Genomic DNA, 19,249 nt, shown 5'->3' with positions numbered 1-19,249 from the left:
CCTTCGAAGGGGGCGGGGCGGCCGTCAGGGAAGGCGGAGGCGTGACCCACTGGCCTCTGGGCGTCTGTGGCCAGCTCCGTCCGTGTCATTTCAGGCCGGAAGTCCAGGACCTGGACGGTGTCCCCCCGTGCCCGGGCCTGGCCGGCGGGAAGCCCGAGGACGCAGAGGAGGAGGAAGAGGACGAGCTGGAGGACGACGGCGACAGCCTGGCAGGGAGGTCCCAGGACGACACCGTGTGCCCCACGCCGGAGCCCCAGGCCGCCTGCGAGGACGAGGAGGACGGGCCCGCCTCCCTGGCCATGGGATTCGACCACACCCGAAGGTGGGCGCCGGCCCCCAGCCCCCGGGTGCCCCGCGCGCCGGGGGGACCTCGTTCCCACACCCACCATCCGCCCAGCGGGGTTCACCCTCCTTCCCAGCAGGCGTTCCTACTGCAGGGACTTCTGTGTGCAGGCGGGGGTGAGGCCGGGCCCCAGGAAAGGGGGTCAGGGCTCCAGCCCCCCACACTCGCACGCGCGCGCAAACACACACGCTTCCCTAGGCCCGGAAGCAGAGTGGGGGAGGGGACGGCTGAGAGGGAGCTGGTCCTGGACCCGCGGGCCGTGTCCGGCCCTGCGGAAGAACCCAGAGCGGTGACATCTGGCCTCCAGCAGGCTGTGAGGGGCGGGGGCTGAGCACCCACAGTTCTGGAAGCAGGTGAACCACAGCCACGTCCCCCAGGTCCCGACCGCTCGCCGCCTGCTTTCGGCACCGGTGAGGCTGCCGGCGTTCCATGATCCTCCTGGGGGAGGCCTGTAGATCCCGGAGGCCTTTCCGAGACGGCCCGTTTCCTCCCACCCCTGAGTGCTGGGGGCGGGAGCCCCGGGCCGCTCCAGAGCCACCCAGATTCTCGGGAACCGAGGTGTCCCCGGCTGCCCCCCATCCCTGAGGCCCAAGCGCCCCGCCTGCTGCTTGCAGTGTGTGCACGTACTCATCTCCCTCTGTCGCTCTCCTGCATCCGTGTGGCTTCCGTCCAGGTGTCCGTGTGTCCGTGTGTCTGTCTCCTCGTGCACGTGGCCCGTGGAGATGCCGTGACGCGCATGCAGGCATGGAGCCAGCTGTGGGGCATCAGAGAGGTGGCGAGAGGCCAGGCCGGCTAACGGCAGGCCCCTCTCCGGTCGTTGGTGCAGGTGTGTTGAGGAGCGACCAGGCGGTCTGTTGGCTTTGGAGCCGATGCCGACTTTTGGGAAGGGGCTGGATCTCCGCAGAGCAGCTGAGGAAGCATTGGAAGTTAAAGATGTGCTTAATTCCACCTTAGATTCTGAGACTTTAAAACAGACCCTGTACAGGCAGGCTAAGAACCAGGTAGGTACCCGCCAGAGCCCACCCCTCGCCTTCCCCAGGCTGGACGGCAGGCGGCAGCCGCGCGCCCCACCGGGGACAGCCTCGCCTCTCGCTGTGGCCATCCCACGTCTGCCTGGGGACACCTCCCGTGCCCATTGCATCGGCTAGAGAGACCCCCAAGTGACTGCCCTTGCCCACAAGTGGGGTGGGGCATGGAGAGGTTGAGGGCAGATGAACACAAGCGGGACCGTCACGGGGGCGCTCCCCCCGCAGTGCTCGCGGTCACGTGGGTCCCCGTCCTCACGTCCCTGGAGGGAGGCGTCCACAGCAGGTGCCCTGCCCTCGTGGCTGCATTGGCCTCCCTCTGCCTCTACCCAAGCAGGGATGATGATAGCCCAGGGTCTTCTCGAAGGACGCTGCCCCGTTGGGGGTCAGGATTGCAAGCGGCAGCCGTGACGGGGTCAGCGGGCACCCGGCCAGCTGGGCACGTCTCGTTCCTCAGCACAGGTGTCGCAGGAGCCTGCCTCCTGCTTCTCTCCAGTCTGGGGGGCTCGGGGTTTCACTCAGCTCTCTGCAGCCCACCTGAACCTCAGCAAAAGCCGTTTGCGTGTCTGTCTTCGTCTTTTTACTAATGCTGTCCGGAGCGTGAACTCGGGTGGACATCCCCCCAGCCCGCCTGCTCTGAGCGGCCCCCGCTCCCGTCTGCTCACGCCCTGTGGGCTAAGCCGGGCTCCAGGCCAGAGGCACATCTCAGAAACGCTGCACGTCGTTTCCCCAGAATATCTCTGTGCTGCCACCGTGGTCATCCACAGGGGACAGGCCTCACCAGGCAGGGCCTGAGCCTCGTTGACAGGGTCTTAGCAATAACTCCCAGCATTCCCAGTCCCTCCCAAAGAGCACACTTGCCTGGGGACGCGTGCTGATCACCAGGGGATGTGGAGGCGACTGCAAGGGGGGATGTGCCCCAAAGAGGCTGAGGGTCTTGGTGGCACTCTGCACAAGCGCCTGACAGAGCTCCCCCCACCGCGCCTTCCTCCTCTTGTGGGCCGGCCCCTCGCGCCTCTGCCCTCATCTACCTCTGGAGCTGAGGCCAGCCAGAGCGGGTGGGAGGCCGGGAGGGGACGGGGCCGGCCTGGGGTCCGCAGGACCGCAGCCCGCACCGCTCACCTGCCCGTCCCGTGTGTGCCCCGCCCTCTCCCGCCAGGCGTATGCAATGATGCTGTCCCTTTCCGAGGACGCTCCTCTCCACACCTCCTCCCAGAGTCCTCTGGACGCTTGGTTGAACATCGCGGGAGCCACGCCAGAGTCCGGAGCCTTCAACCCCATCAACCACCTCTGACCGCCCCCCGAAGGGCTGGGGTCAGAGTCCAGGCGAGGCCACCATGGGCCCCCGACATCCCAACAGAAATCCCAGCTGCGGAAGATGGAGGCCAGGGCCTCGGGGAGCCGGAGCGGCCCGGGGCCGAGGAGACCCCTTGTCACCTGCGTCTGACCTCTCCTCAGCGTCTGTGCCCCCGGCCATGGTCCAACTTTAACTTTTCCAACGAAAACTCAGAACCCGGAGTCCTCAGAGCCGTCGTAGGGTTACACCGGCTCTAAGAACTGGTCTTGAGGACGGCGTTCGAGATGGTTCAGCTCACAGTGTCCGGGTGCAGCGCGGGGGGGCTGCTTTGCAGAGTCAAGCCCGTGGGCGAGGGCGGGATTTGAACCCCAAACTGAGGCCGGCGGGCCGCTCCCAGGCGCCCGCGTGGTGTCTCGAGAGGGAACGGACAGCTGGGTGTGCTCTAAAGAGGGAATCGCCCGGATGATTTTTATAATGAAGATTACAAGAATGACCCTTTTGGTAATCTTATTGACGACAGAGTCTATTTAAGCATGTGGTTTTAAAAATAGACAGTATTTTTTAAAAAAAAAATCAAAAAGTGACTGGCCAATTGTTTTTTAAAAGTAATTTTGCATTGCTTTGAAATCTCCGCTTATTTGCAAACCCAAACCTGCCTGGGAGCCAGCACTGCGTTTGGGGGTGTTCTTTATACTGTAGATGCAGAGAAATTTTCTATCTCTGACCGTATTTGTAAAGCCAAGGTGATTCTGGGGTCCCCCCCCGGGCAGAACTGAGTTTGGGGGGCCGACTCCCGTGAGCAGTTTCAGACTGTGCCCGGGAATCAGATACGGTGTCCTGGGCTGGCCCAAGGCTGGACTCAGAGATGTGCCTGTCATCGTGTGCCGTGCGATTCGTGCCCGTGGCCCCCATCCAGACGCCCGACTGTGTGGGGGAGGTCGGAGCGGTGGCTGGTTCCCTGATGTTCTCCCCACAAGGGCTGTGCCTCGGCCACCCCACAGCAGCCCGCCCGCCACCGTCCTCAGAAGGCAGGCCTGCTGGTCACATTCGGATCTCCAGCCCTCACCCTCACCCACCCCCGGTCAGACGGACAAGGGGGAGGAAGCGGGCCTCCGCGGGGGCCACTGGGGGCCACACTTCAAGGCTCCCTTTTGCTCCAGGCCGCCAAGCTCCACGTGCACCTGACACCCCAAGACACGACTGCCACTTCGCTCTTTGTGTGGGCTCCTGGCGGGCAGGACCCGGCTCCAGAACGAAGGGCGTCCAGACGCGACCTACCGCAAAGAGCAAAGACAGCACAGCCCCGTGGGGACGGCGCCTCCCCGGGGACCAGGCTACTTCTCCACTCGGATGGGCTTTAAATTATTCCCGTAGGGGCCAATTTCGAGTAATCGTTTGTTTTCCCTGATGGAATTGACCTTAATCTGTATATAACTTGTAATTTTTTCTAATTCATTTCTTTTCTTATTTTATTTCTTCCTTAACAGTATTTTTGGCATTAGACATTCTTATTGTGAAGAAATAATGTTAATATAAGTATCTAGTGAAGGACCAAAACCGTGTAATAAGGTCGTGTGATGTGTGATCAGTAACCAGGGAGTGGGGCCGTTTTGAAAGTGCCAAATACCCCGCGTCCCCCGCGCCCAGCAAATCCTGCTGCCCGTTTTCCAGACAATCGTGTGTTTCTGTTCAATTTGAGTTTCAGCTGCGTTTAAGACAAGTGCTCTATTTATTTCTTGTTTGGAAGATAAGAAGCAGAATAGCATCCTGAGAAGAAGAGAAAAAAAAAAAAATCTCCCAAGTTGCCCTAGAAAACGTGTGAAAATACAAACGGCTGTGGAGTGGCCAAGCGTTCGGCCACTCCAGGCCAAGACAATCGTCCACCTGGGCACTGGGGGTCCAGCCTCGCGCTGGAGACCTGCGGTGGGGAGTCCCCGGGGGCGCACAGACCTGCGGGTCCCAGTGAAAGGGCTTTGGCCCTTCCCAGATCCAGTCGAGGTGACAGGCTCAGAGCACCTGGCATGTGGGCGCCCCCGGGGGCAGCCGGAGAAGCTGCTGGTGGAGGACGGGCCGTGGCCACACCCGTGAGGATCTGCAGACTCAACGTCGGGCTCACACCTGCTCGGAGGCATCCTCGACCCGCCTCGGCCAGACCCGCCTGGTGTGTAGGAATTTCCAACTTCCCCTCCGCCGAGATGGGACCCCTTTGAAAAGTCAACCTCAGATACCAGCTCCCCATTTCTGTAAACCCAAATTATATGATTTCTTCTGCTAAAGAATAAGGTGTGTGCTTTTTTTTGCGATATGACTCTCTCAGTCCAAAACAGGACGTTTGGGCTGGGGGAGACCCGAGGGTCTGTTCCCTGCGGCCCGGCCCTGCCGTTCACCTCTGGTCTCTCTGTGACTGTCACGGTCGGACTTCTGTGGGCGATCTTCTTAAACATTATCTCTTCCCTTTCCTTCTTTTCTTCCCCTTCCCCAAGAACCCCGGTTGCACATTTTAAGTCCTGTTTTCTTGTCCCTCTGAAAACGATTAGAGCAAGCCCAGTTTGTCCTCTGGCCTGAACACTTGGCCGGCCTGGGGGGTGGGGTGGGGTCTGTCCTTGTACCCCTGGGCAAAGAAAGCACTTACTTCCTATGCCTGGTGTGTCCGTGAAGCCGGGTTTCAGAGCTTAGCGTTGCTCCCAACCACAGCGAGCTGCCCCCCTCTGGTCTTTCTCTGCCCCCTGGGCTCTAGCACCAGCTGCTTGTTCAGGCCCCGACGCCTCCACGTGCCGGGGGACCCTCCGGGGTTGGGGTCTGGGAGCCAGGGAGCCCGGGCTGGAGAATTCCGAGATCCCAGCTTCGGAGCGCAGACACAGCAGGCAGCTGGCCGGCTGACCACTCTGTCCGTGGGCGGGTGGCCAGGGTCAGGGCTGTGGACTGGGTGTCCCACTGGGCCAGGTGTGTCCGGGGCCAGGGCCCTTCGGTCGAGCCTCTGCTGCTTCCCTCTCTGGACTGTGGACACTTACCCCCAAATGGAAATTCGAAAGGAAGCCCCCTCCCCTTTCCCTCCTCCGCCCCTCAAACCCCAGTCCCCCGAGGACCCACACCCTCTCATTCCCAGGCCCATGGGGTAGGATCCCAGGGCTGCCAATGCTTTGGCCGGCCAGCCCTTCAGCCCCCCGATCTGAACCCAGGGGCGTGCGTTCCTGCATCTGGCCTGGGACCCTGGGGTGCGGACGAGTGGACAGGGTGAGCCTGAGAGACTGCCCGGCCGGCGTGGCCTTCCTGCACAAAGTCAAGGGTGCAGCCAGTGTGTCCGGACCCTGACTGGCCCTGGAAGCCCCGAGGGCCCTCGGCCTTCTCTGTCCTGGCTGCTTCCTCAGTTCACAAAGCACTTACCTGAATACACATCCCTCGTGTTCGCCCCGAAGCCTCAAGCACTGGATTATGGAGCCCCTGTGCCCCGCCCCCCGGCCAAGTGACTGAAATCTACTGAGCTGTATTCACTGTGCTGTCCTGGGGGAGGGGCAAGGGGCAGCACCCCCCGGGAGAGCACCCTGCACTGCTGCCCGGGGCAGGGGGACGGCCAGGGAGCCGGGCACCTCGCTCCCCTCCCGGCTGGGGACGCGAAGATACGGTTGCTCCTGGTCGGTGGAGGTCAGCCGGGCCTCAAAAGCCATGAAACTGTGTCTCTGTAGCAATGAGCGATACTGTGACTAAGACGTCCTCCCGTTATTCCAAGGAGCGATCCTTTTCTCCTGCCATTCCAGTGTTTTTGTTTTATTTCTTTTCTGTCACTGATCCGTATTACCACTTTTGGAAAAAAAATCAAAGAAGATGAAATGAAAAGGCAGCTTGAGTTTCCAGATGTGCAATTCACTTGTGGACAAAGCAACCCTGAAGGTTCCTTCTCGTGCGTTTTGCATCCTCCGTTCCGTTCCAGACGAGGGAAGCTGAGCCCCGTGTCGGAATACGGCACTGACAGCATCTGTATGTGTGCGCTGACGACACTCCAAACCTGTGCACCCATGTCCTCCTTCACCACGGTTACAGTACAGATTCGGTTTCTTTTATTTTCTTTTAGAGCTAGATCATGTTGTAAAAGAAATCAAATGTAAATGTCTGGTTTTCATAGAATGTTTTTTAAAAAACCATTGAGAAGGAGGCTGGTGTGTGTCCCACGTCCCCCGATTGTAAATTGCTTCTGTTCTAAGTAAACTGTGCATGGCTCGTGTGTAGCAGTCATTACCGTGTCTGTTCGTGAAATTTTTACGCAAAGGAAAATCCCATAGATGCACTTACTGAATCTGTGATTAGGGTCGACGTCCTCAAGACTAGAAGTCTCGAACTGCCCACGCGGAAGATGCAGTTCTTAATCCATACGGAAATCGCTGTGGGAGAAGGAAATTAAAAGGACACCAAGTGTAGGAGTCATTCAGAGAGCGATTCTGCAGATTTCATTTCGATGCTTGTGATAAAGACAGATGTACTTGTGTAGAGAAACGTCTTTAAGATGAAGCCTAGGAGAGCCGATTTCGAGGTTGACGCTGTAGTCTAGGACCGTATACCAAATGTAATCTTCCCGAAGCTACAATGAATTTATACATGAGATTGATATGCAATAAATCCGTGTGCTTTTCTAAGCCTCCGTGCCCTCCTGCTTCATTCAGGGAGAACAGAGGCCTCTGGGGAGGGCGGGGGGCGATGGACTTGAGAGTTGGGGCGTGGCAAGGTTCTCCACCAGTCCTGATGGAGACGCCCCTGTGCCATCTTCCTGACGCCACCGCCAGGGCAGGTCCCCTTGCTGCTCCCGTTTTCCAGACTCAGAGAGGGCGCCAACTCCCCTGGATGGCCTTGCAGTGAGAGTGGTGGTCTCCAGGTGTGTCCTCCTGAGGTGGGCCCACCCTCACGCGTGCCGGAAGGACGGAGGCTGAGCAATTGCCCAGGCCGCAGGGAGCGCCGACCCAGCCCTCAGGGCACCCCTCCTTCTGCGTACTCTTCTTGGGGACCTTCTTCACAGGGGCCCCCCAGCCTGATTCTGCTCTGACCGAGAGGCCTTGAATCATTAAACTACAAAGGGCGGATGCTCCGTGCCGAACTAGGCCTTGTGAGACCACCCGGGGGGGTGCCCGAACCCTCACCCACGGGTGTCTCTACTCTACTTTCTGGTGACACAGAGGTTAATTAGTGTCACTCAGGTGTCCTCTAGGCCTGAAGCCTCTGGGCCAGCCTCGCCTGCCACATACAAATAGCCCCCACCCTGGCCCGGGTCCCTGTACTTCTCCCGGGCTCCTCACTGCCACCTCCTGCTGGCAGACTCCCCGCACCCCCCCGCTCCTCCAGCACAGGCATGTTCAGGGGCAGCCCTGCCTGGAGGTGGGCACACCTGGAGGGTGCCAGGCCGGAGGTGGCATGTCTGGAAAACCCTCGGCTGGAAGTTTTGGGTGGTAGAGGGTCATCACGACAAAGGCAGCTTCCCCGGAGAGTGGACGCCGGCGGTTGGCCTTCCAGCATCTCCAGGTGGGGCTTCCGTAGGTGACATTTATGTTGCCTGACACCTGCTCATAAGCAAGACCTCCACTGCTGACTCACCTGAGCATTCCCACAGGTAACTTCTTCCCTGGCACACAGTCCCGGCCTCCTCTCCATCCCCAAAGCTCCTTGGCCCCCCCTTACACACCACCTTCACCACTCAAGCCACGGGAGATGGCTCTCAAATTACGAGCACTCTCACACCAGTGGCCAATCCTCCCCAGAGCACGGGTTGATGTGGGCGGCACCCTCCTCACCCAAAGAGACCTGATGAGGTGCCTCTCTGACCAAACAACCCACCCACACCACCATGGCCCATGGTCCTCCCCAGACGTTTAAGGCAGGAAGAAAACAAGATTTCACGTCAAACAGAAATCGGGCAGCATCTCCCTTCTCCCCACGGCTTTCAAGTGCCTGGGGTCCAGAGTGTCCCCCACAGATGACATCTCAGGCTCCCAGAACATGCAGGAGCCCCTTAGCCTCTGTCTGTTCACAGAGTCAGAAACTATTACATGCACTGGATTTGGGGACTTTGAAGATGGAAAGTGACCTGATTTATTTCTCCATCCCCAAAGCCTGGCTTGAAACACTCAGTAGAAGGCAGCTTGCACAAAGCAGTGAAGGAATGAATGGATGATGGATGGATGGATGTGGGGATGGATGGATGGATGGATGGATGGATGGATGGGTGGGTGGATGGTGGATGGATGGATGGATGGTGGATGGACGGATGGATGGATGGATGGATGGGTGGATGGTGGATGGATGGATGGGTGGGTGGATGGACGGATGGATGGATGGATGGATGGTGGATGGACGGATGGATGGATGGATGGATGGGTGGATGGATGGATGGGTGGGTGGATGGTGGATGGATGGATGGATGGTGGATGGACGGATGGATGGATGGATGGATGGGTGGATGGTGGATGGGTGGATGGTTGATGGATGGATGGATGGGTGGATGGGTGGATGGATGGATGGACGAATGATGGATGGATGGTTTGCTGTAAGGACCCTCACTCAACATGGATTCTGGGACCTCCAGTGCCTCTGGAGGGGTCTGAACATACTCTGAGGAGGTAACGGGAGGGAGAAAGGCCTCGTGTCCCTAAACAGCAGCGCCAGGAGCCACCAGAGGGAAGGAACTGCAGCTGGTCTTGGAACAGGATTCCTGGACCTAAATCCGGGCACTGGGCCTTCTTACTTTCTTCACAGAGTCAAGGAAGTGCATGTTCCCAGGGGGGGTTGGTTGGGGGAATCAGTTAAACATTTCAAGGTGATTTCCTCCTTGGTGTGACTGACGCCCTGAAATCTGAAGCCCATGTTCAGATGTGGGGTTCGCCCCAGAGCTCCGGGCACAGAGACCCTTTGGGAAATACACTTCCGTTCTCGGAGGACAAATGATGTCAATCACAGAACAGATGCATGGCCACACCTCCGAAAGCTTGCGTGCTGGTCTCCAGCACACCCCGTCACACCCTCCCCGAGCTCCCAGCTGGGCTGCTGTAGGGGACCAGCCCGCCCATCTTTGTTCAGCCCAGCAGCCTTTCTCCGTATTCCGCTGAGGGGAGAGGAGTATCCCGGGACACGAGCCTGTCTGATAAGAGCCCTATTGTCAGGGAGACCCTAGAGGAAAAGAGGGCAGAGATACACAGAACAGGCTGACAAGCAGACTCTGTCTCCCTGAGGCCCAGCTCCTGGCACAGAGGATCGAGGAAAGAGCTCCATTTTGGAAACAAGGGGAAAAAATCAACAGGAGGAAAATGTGTCAATGAGGAATCTGTTTTCTGGGAGAAGAGATGCTTTTGAATTCCCCTTCGGATTCATTTTGGGCCAAGTGAGACCGTCAGTTATTTGCAGAGAAGCTATTCTGAGAATCCTTAACTTTATGTCTCGGGACAGCAAAAGTCTCCCCAAAATCGAGAAGTGTCCTAATTCAGGGTAAACTGGCCAGACGCAGGCTGGCTTTTGTGGGGACAAAGGGACCGGAAAGAGGTGCCCAGGAGAAGATGATGCTCAGAGGGGGATTCTGGGGCGGGAGGAGGCTTCCAGCCACAGCCCGGACTGCCGTCCCCATGAAGGGAAGAGCACTGTGCTCAGTACCGCCTGGCAACATCCTCCCCAAACCTCACACCCCATTCAGGAAAGGGAAGCTGGCTTTGCTCCAGAGTTCCAGGGCAGAGAGGACGGAATTCCAAGGTTACAAGATGGGGAAGCCCGGGCACCAGCGGAGGCCCCGCAGAGGGCCTGGGGCCCACCCAAAACCCCAAGGGAGGGGGTCAGCTCTTCTCTCCTGGGATCCAGCTGTGGCCCCCGGACTCCTGAGCCCACCAGGCCTTCCAGTCGATGCAGAGCAGGAGCCTGCCTCTGAAAGGCAGTGAACTGGAAACCTGCCGCCGCACAGACGTCTGTGTGTCCCTGTTCTCAGCAGCGCTGAGACATAGCTCAGCTCATCTCATCAGCTCAGCTGTGTCAGCTCAGCTCATCATAGCTGCGCTGGACAGAGCCCGAAGGTTATCCACTGCCGAGTGAGTATGCAAACCGTGGACGTAAAGGAAGGCCCCCCACCATGAAAAGAGGCCAAGGTCATTTACTCAGAGCCTGACGCAGCCAGGCCTGCACTGGCACAGACTCAAAGGTGGGCAGAGGAGTGGGGGAGCTTCATGGCGGAAAGGGGGGGGTGGGTTCTGGGTGTGCCCTGATGGGGACTGAGGGCCTGGGGGATCTGCAGGCACTGACTATAATGGGGGCGCCCCACGGGATTGGCTGGGGTCACACCTGGCTTTCTCTGGCTGGTCCTGAGTTGGAAGCAGGGACCAAACTGAGCGGCCTGGCCTGACCAGGTCCTGGCCGACTGGTTTGGGGCTTCCGGTTTAGCTGCCTGAGCTGTGTCTCGTCCATCGTGGGGCAGAGGTCTAAGTCCTCTTTCACGTCTGGTCGGCCGTCGTCTGTATAGTCTGTCTCCGAATACCATCTGTGGGGCACCCAAGGAAGGAATTCCACTCCTCAGTAAAGGGGCCACTGCTGAGGCACCCAGTGCAGCCAGGGCTCCCCACCAGGCCCCGTGGAGGAAGCTGCAGGCGCCGGGATCCCTGAGCAAGGGGGAGCCGGCCAGTGAGCACCCGGGGCTGGGGCTGGGGCTGGGGAGGGCGGCTGGACTGCCAAGGGCGTGAGGAAGCCGCCTGGGGTGAGGTAGTGTTCCCTATCCATCGTGTTTATGCAACGATGCACTTGTTGAAAACTCATCTAACTGTACATGTTAAAGGGGCAATCTTGTTTTATGTACATTATAACTCAATTCAATGATTTTTCGAAAACAGTGTGTCCTGCCCACCTCCGCCTTGAGGAAAGGGTCCACCACGAAGCTCAAAGTTTTGGAGGCCCTGGAACACCTTCAATCACTTTCTGCCCAGGCTGGCAAGACTGGTCCCCGCTGCCACTGTGCCCGCCCCCAGGCCACCCAGCCTGCCCTCGGAGGAACCCTTCCCCCATGGCGTCCAGGCTGGGATCGGGGGTGGAAGGAGCAGGAGGCCTATGGCCGGGCCCAGGGCGAGCTCAGGGCCCCCAGCCTGGCCTTGCTGCAGGCATCTGGGGTGGGCCCACCCTCCAACACTCAGCTGCCTGAGCCCTGCCAGGACCCATCCAGCATGGAGCCCATGAGTACAGGCCTTCTGCCTGCTACAATTTACAGAGTTTAGAAGTTCAAGGAAGCACATGGTAGACTATTTATGGTGACATACATGTGTAGGAAAAGAGCAAAAACATGCATGAGCTGGAAACACACCAAACTCAAAGTAGTGGTTTCCTCTGGGAAGCAAGGGAGGCAGAGGGGGGTTGGGGGAGACAAAGAGACAGAGACAGAGACAGAGGCAGAGACAGAGACAGAGACAGAGAGACAGAGACAGAGGCAGAGAGACAGAGACAGAGACAGAGAGACAGAGACAGAGGCAGAGAGACAGAGGCAGAGACAGAGAGACAGAGACAGACAGAGACAGAGGGACAGAGGCAGAGGCAGAGAGACAGAGGCAGAGACAGAGAGACAGAGACAGAGGCAGAGAGACAGAGGCAGAGACAGAGAGACAGAGACAGACAGAGACAGAGGGACAGAGGCAGAGACAGAGGCAGAGGCAGAGAGAGAAACAGACTTCTTCCTTTCCAAAATGTATGCCTTTATTGCTTTTTCTTGCCGCATTGCTCTGGCCAGGAGCAACACTGAATAGCAGTGGTGAAAGTGAACACCTTTGCCTCGTTCCAGAGATGGAGGAGAAAGTCTCAGTTTTTCACCATCAGGTATGATGTCAGCTGTAGATGGCCTTTACCGGGATGAGCAAGTTCCTTCTATTCCTATACGGCTGAGATTTTTATTATTAAGCATTGGATTGGGCTTTATCTTCAATTTATCAGTATCTATCTTCAAGTGACCGTATATCACTTCATGTAAAATATATGAACTTTACAACTGTATATTTCTACGCTCTCTTCCTGTCTTTTGGGTTTTTATTATATTTTACTTCTACATATGTTAAAAACTCCATAGCGCACTGTCATTAGTTTTGCTTTCAATACCTATTATCTTGAAAAGAATCTGTTTAAAACACATGGAAGGGCTTCTCTGACAGCCCAGTGGTTAAGACTTCACCTTCCAATGCAGGGGGTGTGGGTTTGATCCCCGGTCAGGGAGCTAAGATCCCATGTGCCTCAGGGCCAAAAAAAGAAAAAATAAACAGATGCAATATTGTAACAAATTCAATAAAGATGTTTTAAAAATGGTCCACATCAAAAAAAATCTTTAAAAAAAACACACAGAAAAAAAAATCTGTCACGTTTATCCACATATTCACAATTTCCAGGGGGCTTCTATGCCTTGTGCAGACCTGAATTTACATCTCTTATCATTTTCTTATGGCCCAGAAAACTTCCTTTGACATTCACGGTAGTGCAGGTCTGTTAGTGATGAATTCTCCCAGCTTTTGTCCTACAACGTCTTGATTTCACTTTCATTCCTGAAAGACGTTTTGCTAGAAACGGACATCTTGGCTGACAGTTTTGTCTTCCTTTGTCACTTTAAAGATGTCCCCGTGTTCTCAGCTTGCTGTGTTTCTGATACAGATCAGCCGTTATTCTCATCTTTATTCTCAGGATTTTCTATTACTGCTTTTTAGCCCTTTGACTTGTTGTGTGTCCTGGTGTGGATTTCTTTGGATTCGTGCCATTTTGAGATCATTGAGGCTCTTGGATCTGCGGGCTTGAGGGTTTAGCCCACTGGGAAAATTTTCAGCCATTTTTTAAATTAACCACCGTTCTCCCCCTCACCCTTTTGGGCCTCTGATTACACGTACAGTTAGACTTCTTGATGTCAGTTCACAGATCAGCAAGTCTCTGCTCATTTTCCCCAGGCTTTTTCCTCTCTGTGCCTTAGGTTGGCTAGCATACGTTGTCCTGCCTTCAAGTTCCCTGATCTTTCCTTCTGTAGTGTCTAATCTGCTGTTAATTCCATCCAGTACATTTTTAAATGTTCATATCTTGTATATTTTTGTCTTTGGAATTGTCATGTGATTCAGTATTACACTTTCTCTTTTGATTATGGTCAAGGCTCCTTTTACATCCTCTGAATAGTTGTAAAATCTGGGGTTTTTTTAACTTTTAATTTTATATGGAGTATAGTTGATTAACACTGTTGTGATAGTTTCAGGTGTACAGGAAAGTGATTCAGTTATACATATACATGTATCTATTCTTTTTCAAATTCTTTTCCCATTTAGGCTGTTACATAATATTGAGCAGAGTTCCCTGTGCTATACAGTAGGCTCTTGTTTGTTACCCATTTTAAATATCATAATATCTGTTTTAAATGCTTATCTGCTAATTCCATTGTCTATGTCATTTCTGGGTCTCTTTCTGTTGGCTGCTTTTTCTGCTCGGTCACATGGTCCTGCCTCCTCACATGTCTAGTAACGTTTAATTGGGTGCTGGAGGCTATACATGCAGAATTGTCGAGACCCTAGATCTTGTTGGCCTTCTTTTAAGAATCTTGAGTTTCGTGCTAAAGGGCAGTTAACAGCTTGGAGGCCAGCCTGGTCTTTGCGAGTCTTGTTTCAAAGTTCTGACACGCCAGGTGTAGAAGAGCCTTCACCCCAGGGTCAGCTCACCCTACACCCAAGAAGTGGCCTTCTTTGATCTCCATCCAATGCCGTGGTGTCCACGAGGCCTTGTCATCCTGGTAGTTGGCTTTCAAGCATCTCTCAGCCCACGTGGATGCTAGGAGCTCTTCTCTGCCTGGCTTCCGGAATCCCACTCTACACACACACAGCATAGCATCTGACCAGACTCGGCTGGAGATCCTTCTCGGCATCACTGCCTCCCCTCCAGGGCTCTGCCCACAAGTCCCAGTCCCCTCGGCCTCCCCAGACCCCATCTCTGTCCCCTCAGCTCAGTGAGGCCACTGTGCTCTGCTTGGTTCTGCCTTTTAGAAGAAAGCTGGGCAGGCGTGGGGCTCACCTCATTGGCTCCCTTCTCCCCTCTCTTCTCAGCCACCTGTTGTCCAAAGCTTAAAATGGTTGCTTCTCGTCGTTGCGTCCAGATTTCTGTTGATTATGGTGGGAGATGTATCCACGCCAAAATGTCTATAATGTTTTGAATTCTCAATTGGAGCAGATACATGCATTTAAAAAAATTATTTACCTCTTTGGAAACCTGAAAAAGTCCCTAATTACGAGAGGGGCCCTGGGCTTTGGAGTCAGACAGACCTGGGCTCTCATCTTGGCCGGGCCACTCACGAGCCAGGTGACAAAGCACAGACACTCGGCCTCTGGATTAAATGGGGATGATGACATTGACGCCTTAGGGAATTTCTGAAAGAATTCAAGAAGGTGAGGCAGGGGCCCAGCACACAGGAGGCACTTAATAGGAGGTAACAACCATTTGCTGCCTGGGGCACAGGAGGGGTGACCGTGTGCTCCCCGAACTGAGTGTCCTGCTCAGCAAAGCCACCCCCATGGGGCAGAGAGACAGCCAGCTCCGCTCGGCACCCTGGCCCCCAAGCCGCCCCCGTGCCCATCTGCAGACGCCACCCGGCCTGGGACTCCAGGCCCCCGGCACAGAGGAGCCTCTGTCCTCAGGCCCACTCACAGCCACTGCATCATCCGAGGTCAGCGAGACCTTTCCCAGCTGCCTGCCGGCTGGACCGGGCACCCGTGGGACCCTGCAGCGAGTGATGGGTCAGCCGGATGCCAGGGCCGGAGAAGAAAGGAGAGCTGTTGTGCCCCTTCCCTCCACCCCCCACATTCCCTGTGGCCCCAGGAGGGAAGGGCGGGCAGCGGGCACTGCCCACTCGTCCCTGGCAGCCTGGCTCGTCCCCAGCCCTGGGCACTGGAACAGTCAGACCCAAAGGCCTCCTGGGGGGTTGCTGGCCTCAGGATACTCTGCCTCTCTGGGCTGCAGCCCCAGCAGCTGAGCAAAAGCTTGGAAGACTCAGAGCGAGACCTCCTGGGCCATAGGTAGACCTGGAGCCACAGTCAGCTTCATTGTAGGAAATCCTGATAGCCATGGAGTCAGGGGTCCACATCCTCTCCCCTGTCAGGGACCCCAGAGGGGGAAAGGCCCTCATTTCATGAGTGCTGGGCAGGTCAGGCACGCGCTGACCCACATCTTACATGGAGTCAGTGCAGGCTCCGCTCCCGGGACCCTGGCGCTAGGAGCTAAGGCCCCCAGCCCATGGTGGGACTGTGCTGTCCCCGCCAAGGCTCCCATGGGGGAGGGGGAGGGAGGGACCTTGCGAGGCCTCTACCTTTCAGCTCTCAAAGCTGAAAATCTCCCTTGGCTAGCAGGGAGACCTGGACGTGCGGGGTGAGCTCCGGCCGGCTACGCAGGTGAAGCCTGGGCTGTGCCGCCCGGCCTCCTCCCCCCAGCCTGCTGGACGGTGCTCAGCGAGGCCAGGCACAGACACACCCCTGCACACGGGAGAGGGCGAGCAGATGCACTCCATCCCGCACCCCGTGGAGTGTGCTTTCCAGCAGGCAGAGAAGAAGACAGAAACAAGTCAGCAAAGCAGAAGGCTCATCAGGGGCAGAGGAGCCCTGAAGAAAGACAAGACAGGACAGGGTCGGTCATCTTCCTGGGCCACCGCAACAAATGACCGCGAACCGGGGGCTTAAAATAACAGAAATGCATCCTCTCCCAGTTCTAGAGGCCGGACCTCTGGGATCAAAGTGTGGGCAGGGCCCTGCTCTCTCTAAGGCTCTAGGACGGGATTCTACCTGCCTCTTCCAACTTCTGGCAGCTGCCGGCATCCCCTGCGTCCTGCGCCCGCAGACGCATCACTCTGACCTGTCTCCATCAACACCTGACCCTCTCCCTTCTATCTGTACGTCCAGATCTCCCTCTTTTTATTGGATTTAAGGCCATTGGATTTAGGGCCTGGCCTAATCTGGTATGCTCTTGTCTAAATTACATCTGCAAAGACCCTATTTCCAAATAAGGGTACCTCACAGCACCATTCAGCTCTCAGCGAGGGCCACAGCCAGCCTGGAGGCCCAAGGCAGGGAAGGAGGGACCTGGGCGCCGTCCCAAAGGGCCATCTGCTCTGGGCTGACCTGGCCCCCATGCCCTTGGTCCCAGCCACAGGGTGGGAGAGTTCCACAGATTCGCCCCTGCTGGCAGGTGAGCGAGAGGAGCAGGGCCGTGCGGCCAGCCCCGCCTCCCTCTCCCCACGCAGGTGGCTTCGGTCTCTCGAGCTGCTTCCTTGCAGCCGCCAGCCCTGAGCGTGGACTGCGAGTTATTTCACAGGTCATCATCAAATCTCCACTTCACAGCTGAGCGCACAGAGCCCCAGACAGGCCAAGCCACATGCTCCGGGTCACCTGTCCCCAGCCACACACTGAGCCAGCGGGAGATGGAGAGACGGCCCCCAAAGCCTCCCAGTTTGGGGGCAGAGCCAGACTCAGGGTGCTGGAGGGGTGGGTGGGGATTAACCCTGCAGTGACCAAGCCAGGTTCTGAAAGAAGGTTGCATAGGAAGGCGTCGAGTGGGGGTCGGGAACCCACGGGGCCTGGGTCTCCCCACCAGCCGAGACCCTCCCGGACTCCCCCAGCCGCTCCCGCCTGCTTTCTGGGCCTTGTGGGTGTAGTACCCACTATGGCCCCTGGAGGGCAGCAGGTGCCCACATTTCCCAGGAGCAGCCTGGAAGCACTGTCCACCCAGGTGGCTGCAGGGCCCAGGACTCTGCCCACAGGGGTCAGCCGTGAGCCCTCACCCACCCAACACACACACAGATGGGACTGATGGCCCTGGTGGGCACTTCCTGTGGTCAGCCTGGGCCCTGCCACCTGGCAGACTGTTGGGCGCCATCCCTCTCACAGGCAGCCAGGCCCCGGCTGAAGGGCAGACTTTCGGGGGTGGGGGCACTGATGTCGGGCAGGGACTGGGAAGGCCACAGGTGAGCTCGACAGGCCTGCCCTTCAAACCACGACACCCAAGAAAATGTCCAGCCAGGCCGCCAAGCCTGCGGCGCCCCCTTGCCCTGCAGAGAGCAGCAGGCTCACAGGGCCGTCAGCCCTGGGAAGGCGGCACCAGGAGACGGCGGGCGTGCACCCCAGGCTAGACTGTGCCCTGCCAGCTGGCATGTTCCTGCACCCTGCCCCCCGTGCCAACACCTGGGGTCAGCGAAGGGACTTTGCAGGCTGGAAGCTCACCCGAATGCACAACCCGGCGTGGGGCTCAACTGGAATGACACTGGGTGGCACATCTGGCCATGGGCCTTTCCTGGAAAAGGGACCTGAAGACAGGTGGGAAGGGGCTGACACCCAGCACCTCCAGGGCTGAGTCCTGGGATCTCAGGTCACATCAGTGCGTCACCAGGCCCTTGCTGAACACCTGCTGTATACAGGACCCTGGGCTCTGTGCCGTGGGATGAACATACAAGAGCTGTGGCAGGAAGGGGCTGTATTAACAGAGGAATAGTATCCAGAAGAGAGGAGGCGAGTGTCCCCCGCATTTGAAGGGGGATTTTCGCACATTTTGAAGCATGTTGGGGGAACATGCCAGGATGACAAATGATTTGGATTCCGCGTCATATCAAGAATGACTGGACTTCCCTGGTGGCACGGTGGTTAAGAACCCGCCTGCCAATGCAGGGGACAGGGGTTCGAGCCCTGGCCTGGGGAGATCCCACATGCCGCGGAGCAACTAAGCCCATGCGCCACAACTACTGAGCCTGCACCCTAGAGCCCGCAAGCCACAACTACTGAGCCCGTGTGCCACAACTACTGAAGCCACGCACCTAGAGCCTGTGCTCCGCAGCAAGATAAGCCACTGCATGAGAAGCCCGCACAGTGCAGTGAAGAATAGCCCCCGCTCGCTGCAACTAGAGAAAGCCTGCGCTCAGCAACGAAGACCCAACACAGCCAAAAATAAATAAATAAAATAAATTTTAAAAAGAATGACTAAAGAACATGATAACCAGGGACGATGTAATAATTGGTCTTGATAGGTAGTGAGCTCCCCGTCCTGGAAGTATTCAAGCAGAAGCACGATATCAGCTTCCTTGGTCTGGGTTGGGGGGCAGGGTATCTGTCTTGGCCCCTCCACCCTCCACTCTCCTCAACTACCAGAGGGGTCTTTCCACGAGATCTGATCACTGTGTCTTTGCTGGAACCCCAAGTGGCTGTCATTTTACACGTGTCTGTCTTTCCCCACAGTGAGCTCCATGAGGACAGAGATCATGGCACTTTTGCTCAAGGCTGTATCTCTGATGCCCTGCGCAGTAGTCAGCATACAGTAGCTGCTCAATAAATACCTAAGAGTAAAGTAGGAGGAAAGCAGGAAGGAGGAGAAGGCTTGCTGGAGATGAACCTTGGGCTGGCCCCAGATGAAGGCATCAACATCAGCCAGCTTCCAGCAGGTTGTGCTGCTGTAACAAACACGCCCCCCGTGTCAGGAGCTTCCAACAGTGGCAGTGGCTCTGCTCCACTCGGCTCCTCATTCTGGGGCTGGAGACCCTCTCCTGGCAGAAGCAAAGGCCCGGGGGACCCAGCAGGCACAGGCAATGGCTCTAAAAGTTTCTGCTCC

General features: G+C 56.9%; 1 protein-coding gene across 1 annotated transcript in view; it reads left to right on the top strand.

Annotated features, from left to right (window-relative positions):
- The window catches only part of PRDM16 (PR/SET domain 16), a 322,309-nt gene extending 317,128 nt beyond the window's left edge, over positions 1-5,181 (top strand). Inside the window, exons 15-17 of the mRNA XM_060284012.1 lie at positions 95-322; positions 1,170-1,344; positions 2,528-5,181. Coding sequence (XP_060139995.1) covers positions 95-322; positions 1,170-1,344; positions 2,528-2,662 — 538 coding nt within the window. The 3' untranslated portion in view covers positions 2,663-5,181. The remainder of the gene's footprint in view (positions 1-94; positions 323-1,169; positions 1,345-2,527) is intronic.
- The last annotated feature ends 14,068 nt before the right edge of the window (positions 5,182-19,249 follow it).

The sequence above is a fragment of the Globicephala melas genome, chromosome 1 (assembly GCF_963455315.2).
Source record: "Globicephala melas chromosome 1, mGloMel1.2, whole genome shotgun sequence".
Classification (NCBI taxonomy): Eukaryota; Metazoa; Chordata; class Mammalia; order Artiodactyla; family Delphinidae; genus Globicephala; species Globicephala melas.
The sequence above is the reverse complement of the archived record's forward strand: the minus strand, read 5'-3'. Positions and strand labels throughout refer to the sequence as shown.